This window comes from Microcebus murinus, chromosome 6 (genome assembly GCF_040939455.1).
Source record: "Microcebus murinus isolate Inina chromosome 6, M.murinus_Inina_mat1.0, whole genome shotgun sequence".
Lineage (NCBI taxonomy): Eukaryota > Metazoa > Chordata > Mammalia > Primates > Cheirogaleidae > Microcebus > Microcebus murinus.
Genome location: NC_134109.1, coordinates 108,852,901 through 108,867,166, shown reverse-complemented (window position 1 = coordinate 108,867,166; position 14,266 = coordinate 108,852,901). Strand labels below are relative to the sequence as shown.

Genomic DNA, 14,266 nt, shown 5'->3' with positions numbered 1-14,266 from the left:
AGCGTAAGCAGAGGTGCAGTGGATGACACACCGCGGAGCACTATGGGAACAATTCATTTGCAGTTCCAAGAAGGAGCAGAGAGGGGGCTGAACGACACAGAAGGGCCAGAGGGCTGTGAATGGTGGCTGGGAATTCAGCTTTGCCTGGAGCACGTCGGGGCCATGGAAGACCTTACAGCAGGGCATAGACAGTTCGCCCAGCGCAGCTGTTCCCTTGCTGCCCTGACCGGGTCTTAGGTCCAGGTCCTGCTTCAAGGACCAATCCCTGTGAATAGAGCCAGGGACATCGGGGACCCAGCTTAGGCCAGGATTATCAAGCCTTAGATAATCAGAGTTGATTGGACCCTTAAGCAGTACCCTGTCCTACCACATCATTTGACTTCTGAGACAACTGAAGCCCAGACATGGGCAGTGACTTACCCAAGGTGGCACAGCACATGGGATTCGGCTCTATCCTGCTGCTTTCCACCAGATGTGGAGTCATTCTTGACACTGGCTGCTGATGACATCAGCTCAGCCAGAGCTGCAAGCTGGTGAGGGGTGAGGGGAGGGGAGGCGCTGTATGTGGACGGGGGAGGGGCTGGCCAGCCTCCAGGGCTCCCAGCTGCTACCCCAGACTCCTTGGCCTCCTGCCTCCACTTTGCTGAGCTCAGCAGTCCCGGGGGCTCTGGGTCATCGTCCCTGTGTGCAGCTCCCTCAATCTTGAAAGGGGCAGGATGGAGGAAGTAGAGAGACACATCTCTGACCCGCACAGATCTGGGGTTCTGCAGAATCTCCAGGTTCAGACCCACCCGTGTGCCCCCATTCTGAGCAACCTGGAGGTCACTGTCAGCACCCCCTCCTTGTACCTACTGACCCGGTCGTCACTGACCCTCTGCTTTGTGGGGAAAGATTCCTGTGGGGACCTGCACCCCTATTTGGGCTTTCTGCTTGCAATCCCATTCCTCCCTCCTGGAGGGCAGGGCAGTGCGAGTCATTTCCCTCCGGCTCTCCTTCGGGTCTTCTCTGCCCCTGTCCCGTGTCCCCCTCTCCTCCCTCCTCCTTCGTTCTGCCTCGCCTGTCCCTGCTTTCTGTATTCCTAACTGTCTTCCAGGAGCAGGACGGCAGAAGGGGCCACACAACCCAGGCACTCCCACTTCCCCGCCCGTTTCTGAAAATGCCTCCTGAAGCCACTGCTGACACAGAGCCCCACTCGGAGTCACCAGCGATCCCAGGGAACCCTCTGTGACAGTTGTGAGGCTCCGGCCTCCTGTGGGCTAGTGTCAGGGGAGGGAACATCTGCAGCTCCGCTCCCCAGAGGCCCAGCCCCTGGCCCACCACGTGGCCTGCGTGGGTCTCACAGGTCCGCATCACATGTGGGCAGGCAGGCTGGCTGCCCCGACTCTCAGCCCCCGAGTCTATCCCCACAGGGGCTCCTAGATCCAGACGAAACTCCAGGCGAACACAGGGGAGCATCAGAAATGCTGTTTATTTCCCTGCCACCCCAGGCCGGCCGGCCTGGCCTCCGGGACAGGCAGGCTACAGATGCGCACTTGGGGAGGAAGGAGGGAGGGGCAGGTGCCCAGGCTGAAGAAGGCAGTTCCAGGGGAAGGCCCATCCCCCATCCTGCAGCTCAGTCTGAGATGAGGACAGACAGACTCCAGAGCCCCCAAGGGGCAGGAGGCAGGAGGAGCATGAGCAGGTCATGAAGAGACTCAGGGCCACGCCACCACTGCCCTGCATACATCCTGTCCCCCTCCCTGTGCCCTGTGTGCTTCAGGCTGCTCCCAGCCCAGCCCCAGCCCCAGCCCCGCCCACCTGGCCCTTGCCGGGGCGTGTGGGTCACAGGGCCTGGAACCCCACCGCTAGGCTCCCGGGAGGGCATGACCCTGTGGCCCTGACGGGGAGCACAGGCAATGCTGTTAGCAGCAACAGCTCCACGGACGGACAGCGATTTAGGGGATCAAATCCTATCCTAGTCACTAGCTGGGAGCAGGCCTAGAAGTTGGGAGTGGAGGGTGCTCTAGAAGAGATTAGAGGGGAGGTAGGAAAATGCAAAGCCACCCCGGCAGGCCTCAGCAGCTGCCAACTGCAGACCCCTGCAGCTCACTGGGCCGTGGCAGGGTCGGGGTGGAGTTAGGGAAGGCCTGGGGCTGCTGCAGCCCAGCGGCCAGGGCGAGGCTAGAGGGAGGTGAGGAAGAGGAGGAGGAGGAGGCTCTGGCCCAGCAAGAGCAGGCCTGGGAGCCGCTGCCCAGGGGCCGCCTCTCCCGCCACTGCAGCCTCAGGGCTCCCGGCCCGGCTGAGGTAGATGATGACCACATTGTCCTCCGGCCCTGATGGCTGCACCTCGTTGTCAACGGTGTAGCACCCCTTGCCCTCAGCGGCTTTGCCGTGGAATCTGCGCCCCAGTGTGTCCTCACCGCCCTCTCCAGGTGTGGCCAGTGCCACGTCCACTGAGCTCTCAGCACTGCCCAGCTCGTTGGTGGCCAGGCAGCTGTAGGTGCCCTCCTCCAGCTTGCCAAAGTCGGGGATGAGCAGGCTGCCATTGGCAAAGGCCTGGAAGCGTGGCCGGCTGCTGGCCGCCAGCGAGCCAGGCAGGGCACGCCCGTCAGTGCCCACATTGGGGCTGGCAATCTCCACGGTGCCGCCGGGCGTCTGGATGTGCCAGTGGAGCTGGGGGGCCGGCTGCCCGTCCACGTCACAGTGCAGCGCCAGCACGAAGCCAGGCCGCAGCTCGGCACCGTCCTGGCTGGGCTGGTAGCTGAGTTGCACCGACGGCGCGGAGCAGGGCAGCGGGGGCAGGCGGCTCAGCGGTGTGCCCTTGAGCACGTGGGGTGCCGTGCAGGCGATGTTGTCCTGCTCTGGGATGGACACGGCCGTGGACAAGGCCCACGTCTTCAGCCACACGATACTGCAGGTGCAGTCGAAGGGGTTGTCGTTGATTTGCAGGTGGGACAGTGCAGTGAGCGGGGCGAAGGTGCCCTCGGCCAGCGTGTGCAGGCGGTTGTGGTTGAGCTGCAGCGAGCGCAGGGCATGGAGGCTGCGGAAGGCGTCTCGGGGGATGAAGGTCAGCTCGTTGCTGTCCATCTTGAGCAACTGGAGGGCACTGAGGTTGTGCAGGTCGCTCCAGGCAAAGTCAGAGATGAGGTTGTGGCTGAGGTCCAGGCTCTTGAGATGGCCCAGAGGCGCCAGGGCGCCAGCGGCCACCGTGCGGATCTCGTTGTGCGCCAGCCACAGCGACTGCAGCAGGGGCACCTCCCTGAAGGCGCCCTCCGGCAAACCCGGCAGCCGGTTGGCCGACAGGCTCAACGTGGTCACATTGGCGGGGAAGCCCGGCGGCACAGCCTCCAGGTCACGGTAGGCACAGTCAGCAATCTGGAAGCCGTACTTCTCCCCGCAGTCGCAGGGCTCAGGGCAGGCCTGCGCCAGGCCCAGGAGAGCCGCCCAGCAGAGCAGACGCAGCCCCTGCATCACGCCTCCTGCAGAGAAGGGCGAGTCACCCAGGCAGTCCAGGACCTGCCAACGGGACTCTGCCAAAGGGACTCTCACTGTCAGGGCCCATCAGGGGGCCCTGCCCCACATAACCCAGCTGAGGCCCAACACCACTGAGCCCACCACCCCCATTCTACAGAAGGGGAAACTGAGGCCCAGAGAAGAGCCAGGACTTGCCCGAGATCACGCAGTCAGGCAGAGGAAGACAAGATGGAAGAGGACCCCAGCTCCTCCTCCTAGCAGACAGCTCTTCCAGCCTGTTCTTAGCCAACTTTATGACTTGAAATCTGTTTTCCAGTCACCCCCTCCCCCAGCACTTCGCAGAACCTCCCCCTGCCCTCCCACATCCTGGCTGCAGTCCCTCCCACTGGAGCCCCCATAGGCATGCTCTGCCCGGCCCAGACAAGGCCCCTGTGCAGTGCACCCACCCCCATCCATCCACCCGCCCGCCCTTCCCCGCCCCCGGCGTGACCACAGCAGACACCAGGCCCTTTCTGCAGAATCACACCCATGGCCTGTTCTGCTCAAACTACGCCAGGCAGCTGCCTAAACAAACCCGCCAGGACCTCTCAGCTGACATGGGTGAGGCCAGGAGCTCAGCCCAGACACAGCTGGGATTTCCGGGGCTTCGGTTGTCGTCAAAGAAGCAGAGGCCCCTGAACAGCTCCAAGCTCGGGATTGTCCCAAGCACCTCGAACCAACAGGGAAGCGCCGAGAGGGAACCAGCTCGTGTGTCCAACAGGCCCCCCACCGCCAGCCCCCTTGCAGCGCCCCTGCCATCAGCTTACCTTCGAGCTGTGCTTCCATCCAGTCCTCTTCTGAGGCGGAATCACACACCAGCAGAGGACAAGTGAGCCCTGGAGTCTGCGGGGCCAAGGGCGCCACGGGAGGGCTTGGACGCCGAGGAAGGGCTAGCCGGGCCCCTCCCCACCTTCAGCTTGCACGCCTGTGCCCCTGTCACAGACAGGCTGCCTGGGGCCAGCTTCTGCTGAGAGGGGGCTGCAGGGAGGGGCAGGGCAGCCGCCAGCTCCCTCCTTCCAGCAAAACAACTGCTTCTCTACAACAACTAGGACCGTGTTTCATAAGTGACACCAGAAACTTGAGGGGGAAACGATGCCAAATTTTTTTGGGTTGTGTTTTCTCTCTCTCTCTCACTCACTTTTAGCAGCTTCAACTTCCTTAAAGACACAGCACTGTCTGGAAGGGACCCAAGAAAACATGGGGCCAGGAAGTTTTTAGCGGGGCCAGGGAGAGAAATCAAATCTCATGGAAGGGGGGAGACTTCTAACCTCACTTCAAGCAAGAAAAGAGTGGGGCTCCTTCTCCCAGCAGGAGCCACATGTGTGTCCATGTGTGCGCGTGTGCAAGAGTGTGGGTGTGAGTGTGCACCCCTGTGTGTGGACGTGTCCGTGTGTGCTCGCGTTGATGTGGGTATGAGACTGTGTGTGTGTGTGAATTTGTGTGCGCTTAAGAGTGTTCAAGTGTGTGTGTTTGTATGTGGATGTGTGTGCCTATGTGTGACTGTGAATGCATGTTTCTGTGTGTGTTTGTGGGCAGACACTCTGTGCCTGCCTTGGTGTGTGTGAGTGTGTGTGGAGGTGAGTGTGCGTGTGCGCGCGTGTGTCCCAGTGAAGAGCTGAGAAGGCCACAGCGTCTGACACAGCCACCAGCCTCCACCCTCAGCGAGAAGCCAGGGTTAGGCCAGGCCACTGTTTTAAGGAAACACCTCCCGCTAGCTCTGAGACTGAGCTGCCGCAAAGGCGTGTCCTTGTCCAGGTAGCTCCTAAGGCTCCAGGCCTGCCGCCTCCCACCCCGACACTGGGCTTTCCACTGCATGGGAGGGGACAGGGGCTCAGAACTCGGTAACAGAAAGCTCAGGGAGGGAAGCAGCTGGGCTTTGGGGTCCCTGCCTGCGATTCTGAGACACCAGACTCACAGAGAGGCTCTGTCACCCAGGACTGCCCACCTAGAGCACGGAGGGGAGGCTGAGGGGCCCCATTCCTGGAGCACTCTCTGCAGGGCCCCACAGTGCCTGAAACCGCACCCCAGGGGCTGGTGCCTGTGCAGTCGGCATCGCCCTCTCTGGGCTCCACTGCCCCAGTGCCATATGGGAGGGGCATACACCTCCAAGGCGAGGATATTTGGCCCTTTTCCCCAAACGTGAGGGCCCAGGGGAGTGGGAATGGGACCCAAAGAGGCCTGAAAGCCGGGTGTGGTGGTGCACACACCTGTGGTCCTAGCTACTCGGGAGGCTGAGGCAGGAGGATTGCTTGATCCCAGGAGTTCAAGGCTGCAGGGAGCTTGATCATGCCACTGCACTCAGCCTGGGTGACAGAGCAAGATCTCCTCTAAAAAGAGAGAGAGAGAGAAAGAATCAGATAAAAGTGGTCTAAAGCAAGAGAGCTGGAAGAGAAAACAAAAGACGAGGAAGCCCAGAAACGAATTTTGTAGACTGAATAATTTTGCCTTTCACATCATAAGCCTACTGTATCCTCCAGTAGCCCTCACCCAAGCTTCTGTTTCCTTCCATCTGTTAACTGGCCGGATTCTGCTCACGACTCAACTTACCCTCTGGGCAGAGCCGAGCTCAGACAGCCAGCATCTTTGGCTGAAAGCATCCCCAGGGAGCCTTGCCCGATCTTCATGCCCCATTCCCTGTCAGCACGCAAGGCCGCAGAGGTCCAGAGCACGCTGCCTGCGCGATGCCTGAGTCCCGCGCTGAGAGTCTGTTGCGGTCTGATCTAGAGCCTCCCCCTGGGGAGGAAGCCCTGTCTCGCATCCCCCTTGCCGTGCCATAGAATTTCTGGGAAGGTCCTGTTTGGTGGGTGAAGCAGAGGCTGGAAGTACACACATCCAAGGTTCGATAAACCACAGGGAGAACCAGCGACCTCACTGTCAGTCAGGGAGGGCTTCCTGGTGGACAGGGCCTCACTGTGTCTTGTCCAGCCCATGCACCCGCACCTGCACAGAACCCGCGCCACCAGCTTCACCTCCAGGTGCTCTGAGGTGCTCACAGACCACATCCCACCCCCCTCCTCCAAACCACACCAGGGTCAGAGTGCAACCGTCTCCCAGCCCTCAGTTCCCACTAATTACTCTCACGCAGGTCCTGAGTTTTCTTCTTAGCTCTTGCCACAATCCGCAATTGTTTATTCACACGTGTTTAATGCGCGACCCTCTACCAGAGAGCACGCGCATCGAGGACAGACGCCCTTCCCTGCAGTTGCTGCTGATCCCTGGTACAGAGAAGGTCTCAGTAAATAGCCCTGACAGCCGTGGACAGCGAGGACGGCCGTTGGGTGCTAGAAGCGGAAGCACTAGAGCTCACCAACTCCACCTTCGCATTGCACACATAGGGACTTTGGGCCCAGTGTGGGGAAGGAGCCTGCCCAAGGTTATTTGGTTCCTTACAATAAGGACATTTTAGAAAATATTTCATACGCTCTAGGAGCCCCACACTCTGTTGGTACCAGCCCTCCTGGGCGCAGGGAGCCGTCACCCCTCACTCCCGGCCATTGACGACCTTGACGACAGCCGAACACCAGGCTTAGACTCCCACTTCGGAACCGCCGTTGGGGGCTGAGGGCAGGAGATGCTGGAGGTGCCAGCCCACTCAGGCAGAAATGACACTGTCACTGACAGCTCGTTCCCATCCACCCAGGTCCTACCGCTGCCTGCAAGGTGCAGCCGTGCCCCACCACCACCAGGGCCAAGCAGACTCAGCTAAGGACACTCCGACCTCCAAGGTGTTTCACAGTGGGACAGGTGCCCCCTCGCCCTGCAGAGCCAAGGAGCAGTTGTGCACAGCCCCAAGGTGGGGGCCTGCTACCTCCCGGGCAATGCCTACTGTCCCTTTGCCGTCATCCTGCAGACCCCACCCACAGGAGATGATGCCAGCTCGTGAGGAGACAAGGCAGACGCCTGACCTCCTGTCCTCCTCCCAGCCTGGGGGCCTCCTGTGCACTCTCTGAGCTGCCATCTTCCCTCTCCTGACCTCCTCCCAGCTGGGCTCAGGCCTGCAGATGGGGACCCACAGTGAGTGTGTGGACCTTGACAGTGCCCAGCTCACAAAAGGAGCCTGGAGGCCCAGGCCTGGAGAGCTCTCCTGACCCTCCAACCCCCACCCCAGCCCGGACTCGGACTCCACAGCCCCGAAGCGGTGCAGGGGCAGCCACCAGGTGGTGCGAGGGGGAAGAGGGGCCAGGTTTGGGAGCCCTCAGGTCAGCCCTGCCCTGGCTCCTGTGGGCCTCAGGCAGCTTGTAGGGCGACTAACCAACCATCTGGTTTGCCTGGGACTGGTGGGTTTTCCAGGACATGAGACTTTCAGTGCTAAGACCCCAGCGGTCCCAGGCAAACCAGGACAGTTGGCCACCCTAGCAGGGGAGGTGGGGCCCACTTCCTCCCGCAGTGTTTCTGCCCCTCCCTTTCCTGCCTCGCAGAGGCCGGCCCTCCCCCCTCCCTCTCCGCTGCCCCTCCCTCCGGGTACAGGCCTCCCCCTCCAGCTGGCTGCTGCGCCTGCCCCCACCCCAAGCGGCCTCGCTCACTGACCAGGGGCTACTGGTGGCGCCACGTCAGCTTTTCCTGAAAGTCAACAAAAGATGCCGATGAGAAAATGGAGAGGGACGGAGCCCGGCAGAGAGAGAACTGGAGAGAAACAGGAATGAGAGAGACGCTGGAGGAAGAGAGAACCACAGAGAACTGCAGACAGCAGGGTTAGAGCTGGAGGGAGGGAAAGGAAAGAAGAGAGACAGAGCAAGGTCTGCAGGCCCTGACACAGGCTCTGAGAGGCACACGCGGTGGCCCAGCTGCGAGGCCAGGCCAGTCGGGTGTGCGTTGTTGCCGGACACCAAGGGGCCAGAGTCGGTCTGGGTCCCAGCCCGCGCCCGCCGTGGCTTGCTGGAGTGGCCAGAGGCAGCCCTGCTCACTCCTGGAGGGACTGGGTCAGCCTGCGGGTGTCCTGGAAGGGAGAGTCTGGCCCCAGCCCTTGAGAGGAGAAGGCTCTGGAAGACACTGGCCAGCGCACGGGAGCACGTGTGCACACACATGGGAAGGACACGCTGACATCTGCCTAGACCACCAAATTATGGGACTTCCTTTCCCTGGGCCTCAGTTCCTCTGTCACACGTGAGCGTTGGTCTAAAGTCCTCCAGCCCAGTGTTCTGCTGTTCTAGAGATTCTCACGGAGGTCCACGTTTACCCGAGGAGCCTGTGTGCGCATGTGTTCAGGCGCAGCTCCACGTGCACGCCTGTGAGAGGCGGGCCTGTGCTCATCCCGGGCATGTTTGCTGGCTCCTGCTGGTGGAGACAGGAGGGGAGTGAGCTGAGCACACCGCATGCCCCTGAGGCTGGGGTGCTGCTGGCCCTGCCTCTCTCCTGCACCACCCACGGCCCAGCCAAGCCTGACCTACACGGGGCAGCCTCCCTGCTGTCTCCTCTCCCACTGTCCTGCACCCCTCCCACCACCCAGCTGTGAGGTCCTCACCCCTCTCAGGACCCCTGACCTTGGAAACCAGGCCGAGCCTCCCTGCAGGGTCCGACTATGCCCCTGCCCTGCCCCCTGCCACTCTCTGCCCTTGTTCACCATGTCCAGCCTTACAGGCCACCTGCTCCACCCTGGGCTGCCACCTTTGCTCTTTTCTCCACCTGGACACTGTCCCCCATATTTTCAGGGCTCACCTCCTCTTGTCTTTTGATATTTGTTCCAATGCCAGCTCCCCTGAAAGGCTTTCCAGGGCCTCTGGCACTCTCTGTCCCGTCCCCCTGATGTGTCTGTTAGTGTTTCTCACCGTCTCCCCATCTGAAAGTGAGCCCCATACAGGGGGGACTTGGTTTGCTCACTGCTACCCCACAATGCCTGGCAAAGGGCCTGCCACTTCTAGGTGCCCAGTAAGTAGTTGTTGAATGAAGAATGACCTCTGGCCTTCCATCGGGAAGCCTTTGCCCCAGCCCCTGACCACCCAGGGCCTCCTCAGCCTGCGCTCCCATCACTGCCCCCTCAGGGCCCTGCACCCCACTTCTGCCCCACCCTCCCTGGCCTTTTCCTCAGCCCGTGGGGCCGCCTTCAGCAGCAGCACCAGCTGGGCATATTTCACGGGAATTATTTTTGTTCTTCTCTACGCTGGCCCCACAATGTCTAGAAATGCAGACCTGGGCCACACACCCAGGGCACATAGCAGACCTCCCATTTGCGGCCCCAGCCCCCCCCCCCAAAGGCTACCGGAGTGTTTAGATTCTAGGTTCTAGCCTGGGACAAGTGTTCCAGGGTCAGGATCCCGTCCCTGTGTCAGCTGTGGGGACTAGGAACTGGCCGAGATTTGGTGGGTGGGGCAGGGGTAGCTGCTGCAGATGAAGCGCCTGGGGGCTGGAAGTGGGGAACAGCAATAGTCCCTTTGTCCCACAGGGAAAGTGGAATGAGGCGATGGTTGGAGGGCTAGGGAGCAGGGAGAGCCTGGGGGCGGGGGGTGAGATAGAAACACACAGAGAACAGCAACCTGAAAGACCAGGGATGGCCAGGAGGAAGTCTGAGCCTCTTGCTGACAGCAGAAAGCCATTTGGTGCCGCAGACGCCTGCTCCTCACTAACGCGCCAGGCGCCAGGCTGCTCCACAGTGCTGCTCCCCCTCCCCGCCACCAGACAGAGGCTGCGGGCAGGGGCTTCTCCCAGCCCTGAAGGGACGTGGGGAGGTACAGGTGGGAGCACCAGGCCAGAGATGGGTGGAGGAGGGGCTCGGCTGGGGCTGCAGACCACTGAGGCCTGGCAATGAGGCTTGTTGATTCAGCCCAGGGGAACCTCTTAGAAAGTGGGCAGCTAGTCGGCCTGGGCAGGTGGTGTTGGCAGCAGAGGCCTCTGGGAGAGCAGGTCGGGGCAGGAAGAATGCTGCACAGCTGCCGAGCGTTGTGGAAGTTCAGAGAAGGAAGGTGAGAGCTGGGGATCAGGAAGATTCCAAGGAGAGGTGGGAACTTAAATAATTTTCCTAAGCTTTAGCAAAGTGAAGTATGCAAGTGGCAAAGCAGAAAATCACATTGACCAAGAGGCTCCCAACAGAGTGCCACTATGCTCTCTCTCCCATCCTTCCCCGCCCCTGTCCGCTCTCTAGAGGCAGCAACTGGTGGTTTCCTTTCTCCTTCACTGTGGTCACACCTGCCAGGCCGCCTACGACATTTGCAGGGCCTGGGGCAAGGGTACAGTTGGAGGCCCACATACCATGCGTCTAAATATTTTAAAGTTACAAATCCTACAAACTATTTAATATGTCCCATTCTTCTACCTTGACAATTGTTTCTTCATAACCACCTGGAAGGACAAATTCAGATTTAGAATTCTTGCTGTCTATACAAAGGGGCAATTTGGACACAGAGGGAAGACAAGGTGAAGTCGCAGGAGAGCATCAGACGGAGACGAAGGCAGCTGTCGCAGTGATGTATCCACAAGCCAGGGTCCAGCGAAGGTCACCAGCAAGCCAGCAGACGCTGGGGAGAGGCCTGGGACAGGTCTTCCCTCACGGCCCGCAGAAGCCGACACTGCGACACCGTGACTCACACGCAGCCTCCAGAACGGTGAGATGCCAACTGCATGTCGCCTAAGTCGCCCAGTTTCTTGTAGTTCGTCATGGCAGCCCTAGGGAACGAATCCACTCACCTACGAAAAATAAGGTTTTAGGTCACTTATACAGCTCCCTTTCATCCCTCCCCACTCTTCCTGGTTTTTGCTAATGAAAATATTCTTGGTTCTACTGATTACATTCGAGCTCTAACTAATAAACCTCACTTCCTACTCCATGGAGTGGAGATACAACCTAATGACTACCCGCTGTATAAAAGGAGAAACTTTTCACTCCTGTCTCTCCTATTCCACTCCTCAATCCTCTACCTTTCAACTTAAATCTTTAATAGTCTTGCATTTTAAAAGATGACAATATTTAGATACTGTTCTGAAGTCATCATTGCAACGGTTGCATTTTGTCTATAGATTGACGCTAAAAGTTAAACAAAAAGTCAGTAAACTGATGTTACATTCCCATGCCTGTGGGAACACAGGCCACTGTCACTGCTGAGCAAGGAAGATCCAAGGATTACATTTGCTTCCCTACTGATCCAATGTTGTGACACACAGGCCATGAAGAAGGGGTTCTTAGCGCCAAGGTCAAATGTGTTTAATTTTCCATGCCCATCAGTTGCTCAAAGGCGGCTGTGCTTCATTGCTTTACATTTGGGCTGCAGCTTTTCTGCACAGCTTTTCATTTTCTTGGAGGTTCTAATTGCTTTCTTTATTCTTATTGTCAGAAGAAGAATGTGCCTTCCCCGAATACTAAAAATAACCCGGCTTTGTGTACAGCCCCTGGTGCTGACATTACCTGGTATTGAAAGCACCTACTTTCCTTAATTACTTGTCTGACTGACAGATGGGCTCCCTTGGTGCGTTCTTGCTTTCCAGCAACTGGAAGCCCACTGAAAACTCGGGGCCTCTTGGAGGCTGGGCTCTCGAGGGGCATCGAATGAGAGAGCCCGTCTGCAGTGTCCCTCTCTGCCCTGGTACTGGTCACACTTGTTATGTGGTCATAACGTCCCTTCCGGGATCCCCTCCAGGCTGGGGGCTTCCTACTCCAAGGAGGCCATTCTACTTCTGAGACGTTCGAGTGTCCTCTTCTTGGGACAACTTTGTCTTAGTTTGTTGGGGCTGCTATAGCAAGATACCTGAGACTGGGTAATTTATAAAAAACAGAAATTTATTCCTCACAGCTCCAGAGCCGGAAGTCCGAGGTCAAGGTGCCCACAGGTTCAGCTGTCTGGTGAGGGCTGCCCTCCGCTTCCAGGACGCATGGTGTTGCTGCACCCTCCAGAGGGGGGACGCTGTGTCCTCACGCGGCAGAAGGACAGAAAGGGAGGAAAAGGGTGCACTCCCCAAATCCACCCTTTCTAGAAGGGCACCTACTCCCATTCCATTGTGAGGGCAGAGCCCTGATGACTCATCGCCTCCGAAAGGCCACGCCTCTTAGCACTGTTGCACCGGGGACTAAGTTTCAGCAGGAATCTGGAGGCACCCTTACTCAAACCATCTTTAGGCTCATGACTCTGCCCTCAGGGAGCTCCCAGTCGGGGGACCACAGGCTGTCTGTCTGTCTGTCTGTCTGAATCTTCCCCATCCATAGTGCTCACTCGTGAGCCAGTCCCAAATGCCTGCGGTTGAGCATGGAAGGGCTCTGCTTCTGGCCTGTCTTCCCTGCGGTTTCCCGGTTTCCCGTCGTCGTGGCGCACTTGGCCTTTCAGCCCAGGAGGCCTCCCTCCCAAGGTGCACGGGAGTTGGGGGAGCTTCTCTTCAGGGCGTGGCCCACTAGGCTGGGGCGGCAGCACCCACACTCGACGCCCTGTCCCCTTGCGGCAGTGTATTCAGCAGGCTTAGTGAAGTTTCCTCCGGTGTTTTGGCTGGTAGAGGACTGAGAAAAAAATTATAGCTCCATTTTTAGCCTTTTTTTTCTTTTTATACTTATAGGATTTACCGAAAATCATATCTACCATTCTTTAAGCTGTCCCATGTGCCAGGCCCTTTGTACACACATTCTCCTTATAGACACACAAGGACACAGGTAGGTACTTTTATTGCCTGTTTTAGAGAAAAGAACATTGAGGCTCAGGTTAAAGAATTTGTCATTGTCCCCTCGGGTAGGAACTAGGGGACCAGAGTTCAAACCCACATCTCTGATTCTCAAGCCCTAGTTCTCCCTTCTGTTGAGGGCCATGCAGATTGGATGGGACAGGCAGCGGCAGGAAAGGGCAGGATCAAAGAGGTGACGGCAGACTTCGAGCAAAGCCTGAGCCTGCCAGAGGGCCAGAGGGAGCTGGGATGCAGGAAGGGAGCCAGGCCGGACTGCTGGCTCTCCTCCTGTGGTCATCCTGGAGCCAGTATAGTCTTGGATGTGGCGGCTACAGGGTAAGAGCTGGGACATATGAATTCAGAATCTCACGCAGATGTGGCAGATTAGAAAGTGGGGGAGAGAAGGGGATGGGGGCAGGGAGCGTTGTTGGAGGAGGCTGTGCCAACAGCCCAGAGGAGAAGCGGTGGCAAGGGAAGGGGCAGTGGAATGGGCAGGCATGAGAGGAGGAAAAGAAATGACCAGATGGGCCATGAGTTGGGCCTAGAGTGAGCAGAGGGACTTTCCCCAGACTGGCAGAAAGCATGCAGTCACTGTTCTGGGTGACGGTCACTAGGCAGCTTACATAGTCCGGAGACACTCACTGTTCCATTCGTTCCCCAAGTACATCCTGGGCTTCTGTTGCAAGGCAGGCAGTGAGCCAGGTCTGGGGACAGAGCAGGGGATGAGAGTGACCGTGGGCTGCCTCTGTGGAGCTCACAGCCCAGCGACACGGACACCACCACCAAGAATGTGCTCTGAGCGAGTCTCCCCTCTGCTCTCCATTCCTTCTTTCCTCTTGAGGCACACGGCCTGAGAGCTGCCAGGGCTCTGGGGCTGGGCTTCTGTGGGGAGAGGAAGAGTGGCTGACACCCCTCCCCGGGCACGGTTCCTCAGCCAAAGCTGATTCTTACCCAGAACATACTCGATGCCACGCACATTCCCGGACCCTTTCCGCACCTGTTCCCATTCTTCCATTTCACAGGAGGAAATTTTTTTCCTTATGTTTTCTTTTTGTCTCAGTTCCATCAGAAGCAGTTGTGCATGCCCATCAAAATGACTGCTGTGAAATTTCAAGATAATGAAACACCACTATACATCTATTAGAATAGCTGAAAATTAACTCTGAAATTATCAAGTGCTAGCTAGGGTGCAGAGCAGTTAATA

At 58.5% G+C, this 14,266-nt stretch overlaps 1 protein-coding gene and 1 long non-coding RNA gene across 3 annotated transcripts; both read right to left on the bottom strand.

The window, feature by feature from the left end:
- Positions 1-1,449: 1,449 nt before the first annotated feature.
- ISLR (immunoglobulin superfamily containing leucine rich repeat) lies at positions 1,450-4,558 on the bottom strand. Of its 2 annotated transcripts, none has more exons than XM_012748261.3 (2): positions 4,260-4,558; positions 1,450-3,458 (listed from the first exon to the last, which is right to left on the bottom strand). In XM_012748261.3, the coding sequence occupies exons 1-2, from the start codon at positions 4,276-4,278 to the stop codon at positions 2,161-2,163; spliced, it is 1,317 nt and encodes a 438-aa protein (XP_012603715.1). In that variant the 5' UTR covers positions 4,279-4,558; the 3' UTR covers positions 1,450-2,160. The 2 variants fall into 2 exon arrangements, with proteins under 2 accessions (XP_012603715.1, XP_012603716.1); XM_012748262.2 differs by lacking the exon at positions 4,260-4,558 and adding an exon at positions 3,649-3,784.
- A 6,130-nt stretch (positions 4,559-10,688) lies between these two features.
- LOC105862172 (uncharacterized) lies at positions 10,689-12,436 on the bottom strand. Its single transcript, XR_001149931.2, has 2 exons — positions 12,208-12,436; positions 10,689-11,109 (listed from the first exon to the last, which is right to left on the bottom strand). It is a non-coding gene; the product is annotated as an uncharacterized LOC105862172 (long non-coding RNA).
- Positions 12,437-14,266: the final 1,830 nt, after the last annotated feature.